The sequence below is a fragment of the Oryzias latipes genome, chromosome 16 (genome assembly GCF_002234675.1).
Source record: "Oryzias latipes chromosome 16, ASM223467v1".
In the NCBI taxonomy this organism is placed as follows: Eukaryota; Metazoa; Chordata; class Actinopteri; order Beloniformes; family Adrianichthyidae; genus Oryzias; species Oryzias latipes.
The window spans coordinates 9,062,979-9,082,211 of NC_019874.2; the positions used below are offsets into that span (position 1 = coordinate 9,062,979).

Below are 19,233 nucleotides of genomic sequence, written 5' to 3' on the forward strand. Positions count from 1 at the left end.
TCATCCACCACCAGGGACAACATGCAGATCTGTGACTGACCAATACTTATAATGCCCCAGAGTAACATTAGTACAGATATATGTTACACAACTCTGTTAGGTAGTGTAATTTCTTTACCTAGTCATAAAATGTTTAAATGTATACTTATGGTACCAGTAACATTTACCTGCTTTGAGTGTTGCTCACTTTAAAATCAAAATATATTTAATGCTCTCACAAAAAAATACTCTCAGAATGACCAGTTTCAGCTTTGCCGTGTTTAAGTGGTTGGAAAATGGACCAATTCACAGCTCTGCTAGCCATAAAGCAACTTACGTGTATCCACAGGTAGATGGGAGGCTGAAGTAGCAGAGAGGAGGATGTGAGTGGAATTTTAAAGGCTTCATACCCAGTAAAACCCCAGCAGAACTGAGGACTAACATCTGCTCTTGATGTCTGATAAAAACTCGCTGGAAGACTGTAATTTGCTTTGGGACTTGAAATAAATTGATGAACGTAGAATCTATTCAGAATGAGCACATACCATATACTTTATTTCAGCAATGCTGAATCTGAGGTCCATGATGCAATAAGCTCATTAAAAATGATAGCATATGGACCTGGGATAAAAAAATGACCTAACCATCACAAATTAAATAAGACCTGTGTTTTGTTTTGTTTTTGCTTCAGCCCATATTTCTTAGTTCTCTAATTCCTTCCCTCAGTTGCCATGGTGACCTTCCCTGCTCTGACATCACCTGAACAAGGTCATAGGAAAAGTGTTCAGGGTAATGTACCACTACAAAATTCAGCTTCTTTGGCACAGTGTAGCATGATGAAAATGAGGAATGACAGGAAAGGCGTTTTGTCAAAATGACCTCATCAAGAGGCACAAGAAGGTGGTCATAATGAAAAAACAGTGGGAGGCTCTGTGAGACACAGAGGGAGAGAATGATATGGTTGGAAACATTAAAGTGTTTTAGGTGGGAGACCACCTATGATGTGGTTCTAAAGTAGCTCCTACAGGGGGGCTCACTACTCCCACGGTTAAAAGGTCTGTGAGACCCCAAACCTGAGCTTTGTTTGTCAGATAAAGGTCTTGTGCTAAGATGTTTTGTCATTAAAACCCGCCTGAATTTAGCTAATTTTGTATCACAGTAACATACAGCTTAATGTAGCAGTTTAGCTAATCAATTGCTGAATAGTTTGTTAAAAAATGTTCAACTTTGGGAATGTATTTTAAATTATAAACAAATCAAACTGGCCTGTACAAGGCTAAAGTTGTTTTTGATCTTGGATAATATGATTTGGACTGTGGTACAATAGTGTAGGTTTCCAATAAACCTATCAGGGCGGGAGCGTGTGGCTGACGCATGGTCTCCACAAGAAAAAAGCAAAACAAACAAAATGGTGGAAGTGTGCGAAAGAAATGGGGGAAAAAAAGGATGTCATCCACTTGCAGTCGTTTCCTTGCTTTATTAACATCCACAAAAATAAAAAGAAAACAACAAACATAAAATCCACTTACTTTCTTATTCTTATATGAACTTGAACATAAACATGTACATGGTCAAAAAAAGACCGTCGCGCTCCTCACTCTGTCTCCTGCAACTACCGACACACCAAACTCCCCCGCCTCTCTCTCATGTCGGGTGCGCTACGTTCTTAAAGGTACAGGATCCTATTTCTCTGCACATAACAAAAATCTTCTAATATATACACAACCGATATATTATTCAAATAATCTTGATAGAGAAAATAAAACTCAGCAAAAAATATAACTGAGATCAAACATTATCTACTTTCATAACTAAAACTAAGTTCAGGTTTAAACTCCACCAATTGAAATTAACATAAATCTTGTGACCTCACATATGGCACTTACATTCCGGCCCCTAATTGTTTTAACAGTGCAAACGATTTTAAAACAATTATAATATTTCTTCACTGAATCACGAAACAAGAATCATCATCACTGATCTTATAAATTGTCCAGACTTTAACAATCAATCTACAGCCAGCCCGTCTTCGGCAAGTGTGAGGAGAAAAAATCCGGAACTTGGGTCTTAACTAACATTCAGTCTTTATCACTGGGTCATTCAGACTCCAGAAGAAGACAGAGCTTTGTAATGGGTCTTTCCAGGATGCTAGTCTTTGTCTTTATCCTCACTCTGCGAACAAAACCCTTGTTGTCAGGAATCACTTCAATGATTTTTCCCATAATCCAAGAGTTTCTTGGTGCAGAGTCATCTGCAAGAAGAACCACGTCTCCTTCTGAAAAGTTCCTGGAAGCTGTGGCCCACCGCTGACGCTCCTGAAGTTGAGGAAGATATTCCTTGATCCATCTCTTCCAAAATAGGTCAGCGATGTACTGCACCTGCCTCCATCTACGCCGTGCATACAGGTCCTCTTTGTTGAAAAGTCCAGGTGGCATGTTTGGTTTCTTTTTCAAAAGCAACAAATGATTAGGAGTAAGTGCCTCCAAGTCATTCGGGTCGCTGGATGCTGTTGTTATAGGTCTACTGTTTATAATAGACTCCGCCTCACACAAGACTGTGTGAAGGCCTTCTTCATCCATGATCTGTTCCTTGACAGTGGAGTTCAACACCTTCCTTACTGACCTGATAAGCCGCTCCCATATTCCACCATGATGTGAAGCAGCAGGAGGGTTGAAAATCCACTTAATGCCATGTTGATGGAACAGATGGTGAAACTCAGAAGTATTCCAATCAGCAATGGCCGCCTTCAGCTCACGGTTGGCGCCAGTGAAATTCGTCCCATTATCTGAGCGTATCTCTTTAACCTGTCCTCGTCGTGCTAAAAAGCGTCGTAAGGCATTTATGCAGGAATCTGTGTCCAGAGTTGAGGCAAGTTCAATATGCACTGCACGCACAGCCAGACACGTAAATAAAACTCCGTACCTCTTTACAAGGCATCTTCAACGTCGGACATCAAAAGGTCCGAAATAGTCCACACCTACTCTGGTAAAGGGCGGATCGTCTGGTAAGACACGGTCTTGTGGTAAATCAGCCATTAGTTGCTTTCCTACTTTTCCATGTAATCTGCGACCGGTGACACACTTTCTGCAGATTGTTCTGATGGCTGCATTGGCACTTGTGATCCAAAACTTCTGACGTAACTCTGAAAGCATGTGGTTGCGCCCTCCATGCCCAGTCTCTTTGTGAATCTGATAAAGAACCAAGCCTGAAATGTGGAAATCTTTGGACAGGATGATAGGTTGCTTTCTGTTCTCTGGCATAGCAGCCCGACTCAAACGTCCACCAACTCGTAACACCCCATCCTGAAGAACAGGATTCAACCTGTATAAAGGACTGCTCCGCTTCACATTCTGTCCTTTGCCCAGACTTTTAACTTCTTCAGAAAATTTCTCATTCTGACAAAATTGGATGACACACAACTCTGCCATGTCAAGTTCTTTCACCGAAATTGGTGCACCTTTGTACTTTCTTTTAAAGTTTTCCAATTGACTTTGGACCCACTGGTGACCACTGTCATGCCCAGCTTCCTCACAGGCCACATGCAGGTCTTTGCGTTTTTGGCAGAGACTTTGAAGTAAAGGTTTAAGCTTCAAGAACCATGCTACAGTTCGTTTCAACTTATACCATGATGAGAAGTAGCCGATCAGTTTTTTGAACGGAACTACATTTTCTTCAGCACTCATCAGGTTCACTGCAACTCTTTTGATCTCTGGATCATCTGCAGCTGTTTCTGCATCACTTGATGGCATCTTTGGCCAACACTCAACAGGCTTGCAAAGGAAATCTGGCCCTGACACCCAATTTTGATTTTTCATGAAATCACTCACCCTTTGCCCTCTAGAGGCGGTGTCTGCTGGGTTCTTGTCAGTGCCGACGTGTCTCCATTGTCTAACATCCGATGCTTGCAGAATGGCTGAAACTCTGTTTGCCACGAATGTCCAGTAACGTGTTGTCTCATTGTGTAGATACTTTAGGACAACTGTACTATCAGTCCAGAACACTGATTGTGTGAGGTCCAGTTGCAGCTCTCTTCTCAGAACGGCATCCATTTTTACCGCCACTGTGGCCGCTGTCAACTCCATCCTTGGGATGGTTGGTGCCCTCAGAGGTGCCACTCGGGACTTGCCCAGCATAAACGCAAAGTGTGGCTTGTTAGTCATGCTCCGCATCAGGAGATAGCTGACTGATCCGTACGCATCCTCACTTGCATCTGCGAAGTGGTGTAATTGCGCAAATGCACACTTTCCAAAATCTTTAGGCTTCATGCATCTGGGGAGGTAGAAGTGCTCTAATGCAGGAAGACTGGCTAACCAGCCCAACCATCTGTCCTTGATGTCATCCGGTAATTTATCATCCTACCCAATCTTCAATCTGCACAAATCTTGCAACATAAGCTTGGCTGGCAACACAACTGGTGCCAGTGTGCCTAATGGGTCATATGCTGAGCCAATAACTGAGAGCAGACCCCTTCTTGTGAATGGGCGGTCTCTGATGGTGATTTTAAATTTAAATGTGTCAGACTCTACACTCCAATTGAGACCAAGGGCTCTCTCCATTGGAAGCTCATCTCGATCGAGATCCAAGGTTTTCATCTCCTTTGATAACTCAGATTTTGGAATGGAGTCCAGGACTCTGCAGCAGTTACTCACCCACTTGTTGAGACGGAAGCCTCCGTTGCCACAGATTCTTCTAAGATCATGGCACATTGATATAGCCTCCTCTTCTGTGGGAACAGACTTGAGGCAATCATCCACATAAAAGTTCTCCAGTACTGTCTGCACAATCTCTGTTCTGAAATGCTGACTTTGGTCTTCAGCACACTTCCTCAAAGCAAAGCTGACGCAACTCGGTGATGATGTTGCTCCAAACAGGTGCACTGTCATCTTGTGCTCTGCCAGAGGTTCACTGTAATTCCCGTCTGGCCACCAAAGAAACCGCAACAAATCAGAATCATCATCGGGTACTTTGACCTGATGGAACATTGCTTCCACATCTGCCATGATTGCAACAGGTTCTTGTCTAAATCTAACAATGACACCAAGAAGACTGCTGGTCAAATCAGGTCCCTGCAGGAGCTGTTCATTCAAAGATGTTCCTTGATAAGAAGCTGCACAATCAAACACGACTCTCAGTTTTTTCTTTACTGGATGATATACAGCTGTATGTGGTATGTACCACAATTTACCTTCCCGGTGCTGTAAATCTTCATCAGGCAACTGCACCGCGTAACCCTTCTGGAGAAGATCCTTCATGAACTCTGTGTATTCCTTATGAAAGCAGTCATCCTTCTTGAACATCTTTTTCAGACTCTGCGCTCGCTGTTCAGCCATTGTTCGATTGTTTGGCATGCTGAGCATCTTGATCTTTTTTGGCAAACAGACAACATAGTGGCCCTCTACCAGCTTAGCAGAGTCTGTTACTAGGTCCATAAACTGGTGATCTTCTCTGGACATTTCCACTTCCTCGTGTTTTCCTCCTTCTGGGAAATCCATCCGAAACTGTTGCAGCCACCAATGTTCCAAATTTGCTGCTGAAATCCTGTTTGCTACAGCTTTCATAGGTTTTCTATTGTCGTAGTAGCTGCAGCTTTCTCTCAAAGGCCCATTTATTGTCCAACCAAGTTTGGTTCTCACTGCGTATGGTCCATTACCAACGCTGCTCACAACCTCCCATGGCTCCATGGCCTTTGGTGCATTTGCTCCAATAAGCAAGCCAATGTTAGCTTCAATATGAGGCAGTTTTATGTCTTTAAGGTAGGGCCACCTTTCAAGGTCCTTCTGTCGTGGAATGTTTTCCTTTCCCACAGGTATTGTCTTATGAGTGAAAGCATCTGGGAGATCAATAAACTCATCACTTGACAAACTGCTGACCTGTAAACCAGACACGACGTAAGTAGCCACAGGTTTTTCTTCACTCATGGTTCTCAGTAGCATATCTGTCTTTCGTCCGTTAACCTTTAAGTCGTTCATTAGCGACTCCGTGCAAAATGTAGCCGAGCTTCCTCGATCCAGAAAGGCATAGGTTTGCACCATTGTGTTTCCTGTCTTTGATTTGACTCGAACTGGAATTATTGCAAGCGTACAATCATCCTCTCCAGCCCCAGTGAGATCCGGCTCGTCAGACTGAGCACGCACAAATGCGCTCAATACTGTTTGACCATCATTGTTATCTGTCCTCCTTTCTGCACCAGAAACTGAGTCCTTTTTCTTAATGTGCAGGAGTGTGGGGTGTTTAAAAGAACATACCTCACAGCTCATTTTATTTTTGCAGAATTTACTCAGGTGACCATGCTTGAGGCAGCTGAAACAAAGTCCTTCATTCTTCAAATAGTCCAGTTTTTCTTTGTGGGATTTGCCTTTTAACATGTCACAGGTCGCTACTTCATGCTCACCTTTGCAAAAGAGACACGGCGAGGTTGCTGAGGTGGTTGTAGCTGAGTGTTTAATAGATTCTGCATCTTTTCTTTGTTTATCCAACTGAACAGCACTTGTGATGAATGACTTCCTAGCTATGCCTTTTCTTGGCCCTTTTTGATCACTTTGTTTAAATGAAGATGTTTTAGTTGCAATGCTGTCCCTTATTTCACCAAAGACTGGATGAAGAGCAACTTTGGCCTGCTTACTGATATACACAGCCAAGTCCTTAAACTTTACTCGTCTTTCACATTCTTCCTGTATGCTCCACACAATACTTCTCCATTTTTCCCGCAGCTTGAATGGAAGCTTTGCTACAATGGCTTTTAAGTTTGCAACATTGTCTAACTCTTCCATGTAGCTCACTTCAGTCATGGTGTTACAGCAGGCTGTCAGGAAGAGTGAAAATGCATTTAAAGCCTCTGCATCCTCTGGCTTGATGGGTGACCAGTCCAATACTTTGTTCATGTAGGCTGAAGCAATTTTGTAGTCATTTCCAAAATGCTCCTTCAATAGCTGTTTAGCCCTTTGGTATCCTCCTTCTGGTCTCATATGAAGGCAGCTTTTAATCAACTCCTTGGGCCGTCCTTCAGTGAACTGTTCCAAGTAGTAGAGACGATCCTTGAAGCTTTCTGTGCGGGATTCAACACCATGCTCAAATGCTCTCATAAATGAGTTGTAGTCTAATGGATCACCGCTGAAAGTTGGGATATCTAATGGAGGTAATGAAATCATTCCTTGCTGCTTGACCATTAGCTCTGTAATGTTGTTCTGTCGCGCCATAATGCTGCAGAGCGTTTCAACTGCATGATCGTCAGTGACATGATCTTCACTTGGCTGGTAAAAAGGGACAAACCTTGGTTGTGGTGGTCTGATCTCACATTGTCTTTTTCTCATGTCATTGACTGTGCTTTGCCTCTCATGTAATGGCAAAAATTCAGACTCGTTAGTATTTCCTCCTTGATCACTGACATGCGACAAGTGTTCATTTTCATAACTTTTCAAAACCTTGAGTTTAGCATCAGCGGCAGCAATGGCAGTTTGTATATCTAAAGCTTCTCTTTTTGCTTTCAATTCAGCTTCTTGACGTTCAATGTCTTGCTTTTGCTTAAGAGCCGCAGCTTTAGCTTGTAATGCAGCTCTTTCCACTTCAGCCTTGAGGCGTGCAAAAGACGCAGTGGAAACTTTGCTCCCAACAGTTGATGCACGTTGCCTGCTCCTATAGCTTTCAGCGACTGATGCCATTGATATGCTGTCTGTTGGGTGCATGTCTGCATCACATTCTTTAGCTTGATCCGCACGATCCTCTGCTGTCTGCACCCATTCCTCCACTCGCTGCATAAACTCACGAACATGCTGTAGTTTAGGCTCAAACCATGAACTTTGATCCTTTTCCAGCTCTTCTTTGCTCAGAAGACATGTTAAAGCATCATTCATCTTACGAAATTCTCCTAGGGAGTCCTGCACGTTTATACGCAACTTCTGCTTCACTATGCTCATATTTGCATCTTCTTCCATTAACTGTTCAATCTCGTTGGCTTGGCATGTTAAATGTCCCAATTTAGCTCTACGAGATTGAGTTAACCGGTAAATTTTTTCTTCAACAGCCTTTTCGGTCATCTTCGGTCCTCTCTTTCCACAAGGTCTTCTTCCTCTTTCGGCTTCTCCCAACAAGTCGCATGGTATATTTGGCAATGTTTTACGCCGGATGCCCTTCCTGACGCAACCTTCTCAAACCGGGCTTGGAACCGGCACAGGGGTAGAGAAGGGAACAGGGAGCAGCCCGGAGTCGAACACTGGTTTCACGGACGGAAGGCGCCGCAAACCAGCACGAGCTAACCCGGCACCGCACGAGCTAACCCGGCTCCTCTCTTTCCACAAGGTGGCTCATTAAAATCTTTTTCCATATTTCCGATAAGCTCAAAGTTTTACCTTTTTGCTTCTCCTTTATATGATCCGCAGAAGCCACTTGTCCAAACTGACTTTTCTTGAAAAGGTCTTTCGCCTCTAGTAATCTTCAGAAAAAGTTCACAGTTTCAAATGTTCTTTTCCGCTAGAAAAAGCATGGAAGGTCTTTTTTTGACTTAAATGTAGGTTTCCAATAAACCTATCAGGGCGGGAGCGTGTGGCTGACGCATGTTCTCCACAAGAAAAAAGCAAAACAAACAAAATGGTGGAAGTGTGCGAAAGAAATGGGGGGAAAAAAGGATGTCATCCACTTGCAGTCGTTTCCTTGCTTTATTAACATCCACAAAAATAAAAAGAAAACAACAAACATAAAATCCACTTACTTTCTTATTCTTATATGAACTTGAACATAAACATGTACATGGTCAAAAAAAGACCTCTGTCTCCTGCAACTACGACACACCAAACTCCCCCGCCCCTCTCTCATGTCGGGTGCGCTACGTTCTTAAAGGTACAGGATCCTATTTCTCTGCACATAACAAAAATCTTCTAATATATACACAACCGATATATTATTCAAATAATCTTGATAGAGAAAATAAAACTGAGATCAAACATTATCTACTTTCATAACTAAAACTAAGTTCAGGTTTAAACTCCACCAATTGAAATTAACATAAATCTTGTGACCTCACATATGGCACTTACAAATAGGTTTACTTCACTGCAGTGTAAAAATAACCAAGTACCATCACAGCGGACAAGACTGATGTGATGTCAGCAAAAACTGATCAGTCCATCATTCCAGTCCAAAGTGTGGAAACACTTTGAATTCTGTAAAGTCATGTGACCATACAGTGAGCTAGAATGTTCTAATAATGTTCCCTTTGGATTCTTTGGATGTGGAAAAACAACAGTTGAACTTTAGGAAACTAAAATGTGAATGGATCACACATCCATTCTTGTTTATGTGTTTGTTTGTACACATATTTAATTTACACTTGATTATCTTGAAGAAAATACAAGGAATCTGGAAAACTTCACCTGCACTGTTCAGTACCAGATGTTTCTCTCTGAGTCACACTGGTTAAAGTTTTACTTAAAGATGTCAGGAAAAAAACCGATATTAGGGATGGCCCGTTTGACACGGGGCTTCGGCGCGCGGTTCACCTTCATGAAACAGAGTGTTTCGGCACAATGTTTCAAAGCGTGTGTCAACCAGCGCAGATCACGTGATTGATGACGTATGACGCGCCAAATGCATCACTCACCTGAACCAGGTTTCAGATCTCAGGTGTGTTTGATCAGAAGGGCGCGCTGTTGTCTATAAATACAGATGAATCCCAAACAACGTTTCCCGACCAGTTCTGTTGTTTCCCGTGTATCGTAAGAATCAACGTCATGGCACCCGGTAAAAAACGTTCTGTGGCTTGGGATCATTTCAACTTGATTTCTCCAAATAAGGTAATACACTATTAACGTTATTTTATTAGTAGCCATTGCTGATTATGTCAGTTTTATAGGTATGTCTGTCAGTTGAAAGGAATCATTTTTATTCTTTCCATTTTTTTTTTTTAGGTGCAATGTTTGATTTGCAAACATGAATTTGCATTTAATGATAGTACATCCTCCATGATGCGACATCTCCGCTCCGTTCATCATGTTGAAACTCCGCAGTCGGCAAATCAAGCCTTCAATCCACCTCATATTGGTAATAAGAATATATCCAACTAATGGCACACTAAGAACTGAAACAGATAGCTCAGTGGAAAAATCAGTAACATGTGATTGCTGAGGATCCGGGTTCGAGGCTCAGCTTCTACAATTAATATTTTTTTTTTTCTTCATATGTATATTTTGCAGTGTCAAGAAAGCAAGAACTTGATTCTGCATTGGTGGATATGATTGTAATGGATGCACAACCATTTTCAATTGTTGAAGACAAAGGCTTCAAGGTAAGGTGGCTAATATTATATAGCATTTACATTATTTATGTTTTTGTGTACATAATAAGCTGTATTTTATTTGTCACTGTTGAATCTCCTGCAGCGGACAGCTCCCGAGTCGCGCGCGTGCTCCCACCTGTGCTCTCAGGTTCAGACATTTCTCTGGAGTATTCACTAATACAAACGAGACTGGAGGCACTTTCAGCTTTCCGGCAGCCATCAACCTTGTCACCACGAAGAAGTCACAGCAGGTGGCTCCGCCTTTATTTATACTGACAGGTAACTGTGCGCAACACAAAATAGTTCCCCAAACAAGAACACGTAAAGATATTCATCGTAGTTCAACACCCCCACTCGATGAAATCACACACTTTCACATAACATCAGTATTAATTTCCAAACATATAAGAACTAAACTTTTCAATCTTGGCTCTTGGAGCAGACTTCGTGAACACATCTGCAGCCATGTTTTCTGTCGGGCAATACTCCAAAACAACTTTACCCTGCAACACATTAGACCTGATGAAATGGTATTTTATATCCACATGTTTGCTCCGCTGGCGATTTACAGGGTTCCTTGCTAGGCGTATAGTCCCTTGGTTGTCCTCGAACAGTTTGGTTGTTGGTTCAAAGTTGGGGTCCATATCCTTCAAAAGTTGTGAGAGGTGAAGCGCTTCTTGAATGGCGGCGGCTAATGCCATGTATTCAGCTTCACACGTTGACAGAGCAACAGTTTGCTGTTTCTTTGTTTTCCAAGACACAATGGCTCCGTTTTGGCTAAGGCTGAAGCAATAGCCTGTAGTACTCCTTCTGTCCTCTAGGTCGTTAGCCCAATCAGCGTCAGAGTAGCCCATCAGTTCAAGTTCAGTGTCACATTTATTATAACACAGTCCATAATCCTTGGTTCCTTGTAAGTATCTGTACACATGTTTCAGTGCTGTCATGTGTTTTTCCCTGGGATCAGACATGTATTGAGACAGCCTGCTGACAATCCAACTTATGTCCGGCCTAGTACAGGTCATGATATAGATAAGGCTTCCTAACATGCCCCTGTATTTCCTCTGATCTGTTTTGGCCCCTTCTGGAGTTAGATCACATTTGATTTCACTGGGAGTTGCCCTTGATTTGCAATCAGACATTTCAAACCTTTCCAAGATTTTGAGAATGTACCTGGTTTGATTCATTCGAACAGAATCCTTTCCCTGTGAGAAATCAACTCCTAGAAAATGAGCAAGTTGCCCGAGGTCTTTCATTTTAAATTTACTTTTTAGTTTTTCCTTGACCTCCTTTAAACACACCTCATTGTTTGCAGCCACAACTATGTCATCAACCCACACTAACAGGATGACCTTTTCCTCCTCAGAGAGTTTAGTGTAAATACAGTGATCAGTCTGACTCTGCACAAAATTGTTCTCAAGTAGAAAATCATGAAGCATGAGATTCCAATTCCTACCAGACTGTTTGAGTCCGTAGATAGATTTGTTTAACTTGCAAACCAATTTAACCCCATTTTTTGATTTAGCCTGAAAACCTTCTGGTTGGTCCATGTATATTTCGCAATCAATAGGTGCATGCAAGTATGCTGCTTTAACGTCCATTTGGTGTAGTGTCAGGTCATGCTGTGCAGCCAGCTGCATCAAAACACGCAATGAGGTCAAGTCAGCTGTCGGGGAAAATGTCTCAGAATAGTCAAGTCCTTCCACCTGACTGTATCCTTTTGCCACATACCTGGCTTTGTAAGTTTCTTTCCCTGTGTCATCTTCTTTAAGAGCATACACCCACCTTCCCCCCACTGTTTGTCTACCCTCTGGTAACGGCACAAGTGAGAAGGTGTCAGTCTCTTTAAATGTTGCCATCTCATCTCTCATGGCCTTTTTCCATTTCTCTGCTGATGGTGATGCCAGAGCCTCTTTAAAGGTTTGTGGCAGTCCAACTGTAGCCCTGTAACAGTAGTCAATAGTCAACTCACGGTCATGTACCACACACTCATAGTCATCCAAGTACTTAGGCTTTTTTCTAGCTCTACCAGTTGAAAATTGAGTCTGTGCGTCAGTGTCTTCGTTAGTGTCTGGTTTTGTGCTCTCGTCCTTGTCTGTTTCTTCTCTTTGTGTCTGCGTTTCTGTCAGTTCAGGTAGTGTAGGTACCCACTCCATGTACTGGTCCTCCGCTTGGTCTGCGTCAGTCTGTGTCTGACTCTCAGTCTTTTCACTCGTTATAAACTGGACCAGCCTGTGTTTCTGAACTTTGTTTGACTCTGGAAAATAAATCATGTAAGCTGGTGAATGGCGATCGAAACCCACAAAAATTCCCTTTTTGCCTTTTGGGTCTAGCTTTTTCTTGTTTTGTTCATACACCACACAATCCGAACCAAACTTTTTCATTTTTGACAGATTCGGTCTCTTTCCAGTAAAAAGAAAATATGGTGTTTCCCTTGTTCTCTTACAATAACACCTGTTTCTTACAACTGCAGCTGTCCTAGCTGCGTAAGGCCACAACTCTTTTGGCAGGCCTGATTCTATCAACATGCAGCGCACCATTTCGAACAATGTGCGCCAGTTCCTCTCCGCAGTCCCATTCTGATGGGGGGAGTAAGGTGCAGATCTTTCATGCTTAATAGCATTGTCTCTGAGTAGTGACTGGAACTCTTCAGAGATGAACTCTGTGCCATTGTCTGACCTTAGGCGTTTTACTTTGCCATAAACTGCTGTATCTGCTAGGAACTGCTTTGTGGCTTCAACTGTTTTGTTCTTACTCCTCAGAAAATACACATAAATGGCACCAGAAAAATCATCGGTAAAGGTGATGGCATATTTGTACCCTTCTAGTGACTCTGGGGCTATAGGCCCACCCAGGTCTGTATGGATGAGCTCTAACGGTGCTTTAGCTCTTACATCTGCTTCCCTGTTTCTGCTTTCAGTGAATTTTCCCTGCAGGCATGTTTCACACACATTAGGCTTACACTTTTTACCTTTGATTTTCATTCCATCCACCACTGTTTCGAGTTTGATTATGTCATCATAATTACAATGACCCATTACTTCGTGCCAAGTTTTGAGATCATAACATGCATTACAGGTATCATCACAGTTCTCTTTTGCCACATCCAGGTAATACAATCTGTCCTTTACCTTCATTTCACATGTCGTACCGTTGGGAAGTATCATTTTGTTGTTGTTCTTTTCAAAGTTAAACTTTGCTCCCTTTGAAAATGCAGCTTCCACAGACAAAATGTTTTGTGGATATCCAGGAATCAAAAGTGCATTTGTGAGCTGGACACTCACCACTCTGCCATTGCTGTCAGTGAGTTGGATCTGGGCGTCCCCCTTTTTCAGTACACTGCCAGCAATCCGGGTTCCATCTGCCAATTGCATGACGTGGTCCTTGGGCCGAAACGTCTCGTCAAATCTGATGAAAGCCTCTTCGCTGGTCATGATGTGAGCAGATGCACCACTGTCCACAAGCAATCCCTCTGGTTGTGCACAGTGAGGTTGCCATTCACTCGCCCGGAGTATGAAGGTCTCCCGCTCAGCAGGGTGCTCGTCTCTGGCCTGTGCGGTGCTCAGCCTAGTGTCCGTAAGGATGGCCATTTTGTTGCTATTTTGAGTGTAAGCAGGCCTGAAGTTCCGCTGTGGTTTCTTAGCTTTGCTTCTGCAGTCTTTTGCTTTGTGTCCAACTTTTTCGCAAATGAAGCATTCACCGTTGAAGTATTTCTTCTCATTATTTCTTGATTTGGTCTGCTTTGCTTTGTAGTTGACTGTCATTACTTCGTCTGCTCGTGGCCTTGAGCGGTAGCGAAGTGAGCATTCAAAGCTCCTCAACCTAGCCTTGAACTCACTGAAGGTCAGAACCTCTCTTGTCTGCGTGACATGCACAGAAAATGGTGCATATTCATCTGTGAGTCCTTTTAACACCATGGCCACTAACAGTGCGTCGCTGAGGGTCTCTTTAGCTCTGTTCAGCGCTGCCACAATCTTCTCAACACGTGCTAGATAATCTGCTAGCTCCTCTTGATCAGCCATCAGCACGTTGGTTAATTCTGTGTAAAGTCCAACAATCCGCGGTTTTTCTTCTGATTCAAAATGGCGTCTCAGTATTTCTAGACTCTTCTTTCCATCGTCTGGCGCTTCATACAGGATTAGCATTAGCGTCTTATCATCCAGGCAACCACATAGTTCTGCATAAGCCAGCTCGTTTTTCCTACCGGCTTCTGGGTCTGCAGCCCCCGCTTGCTGGCTCCCGATAATAGCCTCCTTCAGGCCGAGTGTTTTCAAGTACGCTAAAAATCTGGCCTCCCATATGTGGTAGCGTGCTTCGTCTCCGTCGAACCGCGGCGGGAGTCCGCGTCCGTGTATGGCCGTGCTTAACATTCGACTGGGCCCATAACCTGTTGAATCTCCTGCAGCGGACAGCTCCCGAGTCGCGCGCGTGCTCCCACCTGTGCTCTCAGGTTCAGACATTTCTCTGGAGTATTCACTAATACAAACGAGACTGGAGGCACTTTCAGCTTTCCGGCAGCCATCAACCTTGTCACCACGAAGAAGTCACAGCAGGTGGCTCCGCCTTTATTTATACTGACAGGTAACTGTGCGCAACACAAAATAGTTCCCCAAACAAGAACACGTAAAGATATTCATCGTAGTTCAACAGTCACTATTAGGCTTTTGTCAACCTTTTGGACCCATCCTACATAATTCCTAATAGGAAGGCCTTGAGGACAATGGTGGAGGAGAAGTACAAAGCCAAAAAGGAGAAGGCTTTAGATGTGGTTAGCAGGGCCTCTGCTGTCAGCCTTACAGCAGACATGTGGACATCCATTAACATGGACGCTTACTTGGCTGTAACATGCCATTTTATCACTGAGGAGGTAGGTATCCCCTGCTTTGTGCAATGCTTTGGTTTATGTGTCTCAGTTTGACTTTGTTCATTCTAGGTGGAGCTGGCCTCTGTGGTCTTGGGGGTTCTGAAGTTTCCCCAAACCCACACTGCAGCTCACTTGGCTGAGGCCAAAAATCTTCTCATGGAAGAATGGGGAATTAAAGGGAAGGTGCGAGCCAGATCAATAAAGTACAAAATCATTCATCAATATGGCCTCCCAATACCTAATATACATGATTTGTGAACATGTAATCTTTCTTCCAGGTGACAGGCCTGGTTACAGACTGTGCTCCCAACATGGTTGCATGTGCTAATATATTACTGCTTCGGCACATAATGTGTTTTGCACATATGCTTAATTTGGTGGTGAAAAAGTCCCTTGCCCAAACCCCTGAACTAGAGGATATCCGAAGTAAGGGGCGTAGGATTGTCGGTCTTTTTAAATCCAGCACCACAGCGAAGGAGAAGATGTCAGAGATGCAGCGACAGCTGGCCAGGCCAGAGCACAAATTAATACAAGAGGTGAAACATTTTCTTTTTTTTTAATCTAAGATTTTACATGTTTTTGCAGTTGTTTATTGTGTTACTTTCTTCTCTCCTTTAAAATGTGCTTGCTGTTTTATCTTAGGTGGAAACAAGATGGAACAGCACATTTAATATGTTGGAAAGGTTGTTTAAGGAGAGAGAGCCACTGGGGGCAGCTCTGGCCACCCTCCATACAGACCTTCCTCCACTCACCTCAGAGGACTACCAGGCCATACACCACTGCTTGAGCATTCTTTCACCGTTTCAAGAGGCCACAGTTGAGCTTTCGACAGAAAAACGAGTGTCAGCATCCAAAGTCATTCCCATGGTCAAAATGCTGAAACATTACATCTCAAGCAGGTGTGGTCAGATCACACACCCACTTGGTGAAAAACTGGCCACTAACTTGAAGAACAATCTCCATGAGAGGTTTTCAGCTCTGGAGAAGGTCACTGCTCTGTCAATGGCAACCTTGTTGGACCCAAGGTTTAAAGAGCTGGGGTTCTGCAGCCAAGGCTCTGCCCACACGGCCATAGAGCGACTCACTAAAGAGTGTGCTGCAACAATGCAGGCGCTACTTCCAGAGGCACAGCCACAGTCGCCACCTAGAGAAGGTCCTTCAAGTCAGCAGGAAGATGGTGGTCTCTGGGCCCTGCTGGACAGGCATGTGGGGGTTCAACAGCAGGTGACCAGCACAACTGCCAGTGCAACAGTGGAGGTTCAGAGGTACAGTAAAGATTAGAATCCTCATCATAACTTCTGCTCATTTTAGACTGGTGCATGACAATAGGCTATTAATGTCCTTCTAGGTACTTAAAGGAACCTCACATCCCAAGGACTCAGGACCCACTGAGATACTGGGTTACCCACAAGGTTTTATACCCACATCTCTACAAGCTGGCAATGAAGTTTTTATGCACACCAGCTTCGTCTGTGCCTTGTGAGAGGATCTTCTCCAAGGCTGGCGAAATCGTCAGCCAAAGACGAAACAGGCTGAAGCCCAGCACAGTGGAGAAAATTCTGTTTTTAAATAAAAATCTATAACATGTATCCCACCCAGTCATGTTAGACCCTGGTTCACAATCACTCATTCTCACTTTATACATGGCATTCACAATGTAACACAAGCACTTCTCACAAATCTTCAAACATTGTCTTTGTTTTATTTCCACACTGAAGTGTTACAAGGGCAAGGAACTTAGTGGAGTAGATGATATATGTCCTGTCTGCCACCAGATGCCGCTGTTCTGTGTGGTTTCGAAGCCCCAAATGCTTCATTCATTTTTCTGGCACATTTACACGAAGCCCCATGAGAGCTTCATGGGGCTTCGATTCCCATCCCTAACCGATATTATTAAAAATGAACCAAAATCCACTATGAATGGCATCGTCAACACAAATTAGGATATGAATTCAATCGTTAAAATGAATCGTTACACCCCAGCTTCTTATATCTTCAGTGCCGTAAATTCCGGACTATCTAGCGCACCCACCTATTTTTATGTGTTTAACTACTTTTATACATACAGAAGCCGCACCGGAGTACAAGCCGCATGTATTTGGCAACATTGTCATCATGACTAATCATGTCCTGACTCCCAGAGTAAGTGTGATTCATTAGCACACTGTGGGTGGCGTCAGCTTTGCCTCAGACTCATGTATTTGAGTATATCTACATCTGCCAAACAGTATGGAGGTCTATTCTGTTCACAAGTTCCTCAGTTATGTTTTTTTTTATTTTTTTTTATTTTTTTAGTTTTTTTTTACTTATTGTCAATCTAGGTCTCATACATAAAATTACAAACAGTAACCATATAATCAACATTACATCCCTCAGTTATGATGAGGAAATTTACATCCGCGATTCCCCATTTCCCATGAGTCTTACGGGCTAAAGGCGGGGCCAACGCCCGGCTCGCCACACTGTTGTACGTGTTTAAGAATGAGCAAGGAACAGCAGTGCATGGAGGGGTGGACGGGAACAGCTCTCCTTCCGCTTGTGTTGCGGCAGCGTTATGGGAGTAACAGGACTGGTTAAAAAAACACACCAGTAAAATAAAGCAGTGGCGACTGAAAAGCGCACGCCTCAGCGCGGCGCGTGTGTCAGAAGTTTCCTTCCACAACAGACACTGTTGCTCCACGGACGCCTCTGCGCTCCATCCGTCCGCGCTTCGCCCCCATTGCGCCGGTGGACCGAGCGAATCGTGTCTGTGCAGAGCAATCGGACTTAATACTGTACGTTTTGTGTATGAGGGGCGAATGCGTTGTTACGTGTGGGAGCCATCAGACTGCCATCGGCCCCGCAGCTCTATACGAGCAGCAGGAGAAGATTGCTCCAGCTCACACGGAGGCTGTGAGCTTTTCAATGCAAAATTCCGCTCAGTCCTTAGAAACCGTAAAAACGATCACGTCGATTTGTGTTTCCAGTTGTGTCCCGACAAAATAAAGGCTGATGTTATTCCCACATATTTACGTGCAGCCAGCCGAGTCACTATGACTCAGAGGTAAATTCACTCCTGAGCATGCGCTGTTCTCTCCGTCACGCAGCTGACCGGCTTTTCCAAACCCGTTGGTGATGGTGGATTTTTTCACGCTGCTTTTAATGATTGCTTTTAACTTGAAAGCTGCATCATACTGTAATGGCGATCACGTGCACTTTGGGTCTAATGGCACCAAAGGATTCTGGGATGCGGCCGGGAATGCGTGTTTCGTTTTGTTGAACCATGACTGAAGTGTCTAAGACCTGAAGTGAGGTGCATGCTGTTTGGCTGCATAGAGGTGTGTTGAAAAACAAATGACTTGTGCTTGGTGTTAGATAGAGAATTCTAACCATTCACTGAGTCCGAAAATACATACATGGCGGCTGTCAATTAAATCCATAAATTTGCCGCGTCACTGAATAAGGCGCAGAGCTGTAAGCGCAGGAAAAAAGTAGCGGCTTATAATCTGGAAATTATGGTAGTTATTTTATTCTAATCTTTTAAGAGTGTTTTTGTTATTTTGGACTGAGTTCTTCTGGATCAAGAGGGAATTCATCTCATTAAGTAACAAGTCAATATAGCCTATGTCTAAGTCAATGTACCTTCACTGGAGGAGCCTCATTGTACCCTTAACAAACTACTGGCAAAAAAACAAAAAACAAAAACTAAGATTTTAAATCATGAATGATGGGTTCCAGTACCACAAACCCCAATGGGGAATGATGGGTAGAAAATGAATGGATTATATATAAGAAGTGTTATGTTTGTTAACCTCAGACCTGTACTCTTTCCACTATTTTTTACCAAGCTCATGTTCTTTTTCTCTGATGCAACAGTGTGTTTTTAGAATAATAGATTTAAATCCTCATAATCCGGCAGTAAAAACATTTGATTTCCCTCCTGTAAAGTTTGCTGCCCTTTTGTTCTCTCCTTCAATTTCCATTGGGAGTTGTTAATTCTGTGCCTGTATGTATTCCGTGGCACAGTCTTGAATTAGGATCATTCAGGCATACATGAGCTTTTTTTTCTGTTTATTATTTCTGCATGGACCTCACATCTTGAGCAATGACCCGCTTTTTCTTCATTATGTAAAACTCCCCCTAGCGC

At 43.3% G+C, this 19,233-nt stretch overlaps 2 protein-coding genes across 2 annotated transcripts; one reads left to right on the forward strand and one right to left on the reverse strand.

The window, feature by feature from the left end:
• Window positions 1-3,065: 3,065 nt before the first annotated feature.
• On the reverse strand, window positions 3,066-7,175 carry LOC105355889. Its single transcript, XM_011485003.3, has 2 exons — window positions 5,165-7,175; window positions 3,066-4,897 (listed from the first exon to the last, which is right to left on the reverse strand). The coding sequence occupies exons 1-2, from the start codon at window positions 7,173-7,175 to the stop codon at window positions 4,335-4,337; spliced, it is 2,574 nt and encodes an 857-aa protein (XP_011483305.2). The 3' UTR covers window positions 3,066-4,334.
• Window positions 7,176-15,134: 7,959 nt separating this feature from the next.
• LOC111948980 (zinc finger BED domain-containing protein 4-like) lies at window positions 15,135-16,696 on the forward strand. The gene is made up of 4 exons (XM_023964557.1): window positions 15,135-15,290; window positions 15,386-15,643; window positions 15,750-16,372; window positions 16,456-16,696. The coding sequence occupies exons 1-4, from the start codon at window positions 15,264-15,266 to the stop codon at window positions 16,688-16,690; spliced, it is 1,143 nt and encodes a 380-aa protein (XP_023820325.1). The 5' UTR covers window positions 15,135-15,263; the 3' UTR covers window positions 16,691-16,696.
• The last annotated feature ends 2,537 nt before the right edge of the window (window positions 16,697-19,233 follow it).

What these genes read in the sequence shown, in the direction of transcription:
- LOC105355889 (XM_011485003.3), bottom strand. Translation starts at nt 7,175, where the DNA reads ATGGCGCGACAGAACAACATTACAGAGCTAATGGTCAAGCAGCAAGGA. An exon ending in AGATTTACAGCACCGGGAAG is followed by an intron (nt 4,898 to 5,164) that starts GTAAATTGTGGT and finishes TTTGGTGGCCAG; the next exon opens with ACGGGAATTACAGTGAACCT.
- LOC111948980 (XM_023964557.1), top strand. Translation starts at nt 15,264, where the DNA reads ATGGAAGAATGGGGAATTAAAGGGAAG. An exon ending in AGCACAAATTAATACAAGAG is followed by an intron (nt 15,644 to 15,749) that starts GTGAAACATTTT and finishes GTTTTATCTTAG; the next exon opens with GTGGAAACAAGATGGAACAG. An exon ending in GCAACAGTGGAGGTTCAGAG is followed by an intron (nt 16,373 to 16,455) that starts GTACAGTAAAGA and finishes ATGTCCTTCTAG; the next exon opens with GTACTTAAAGGAACCTCACA.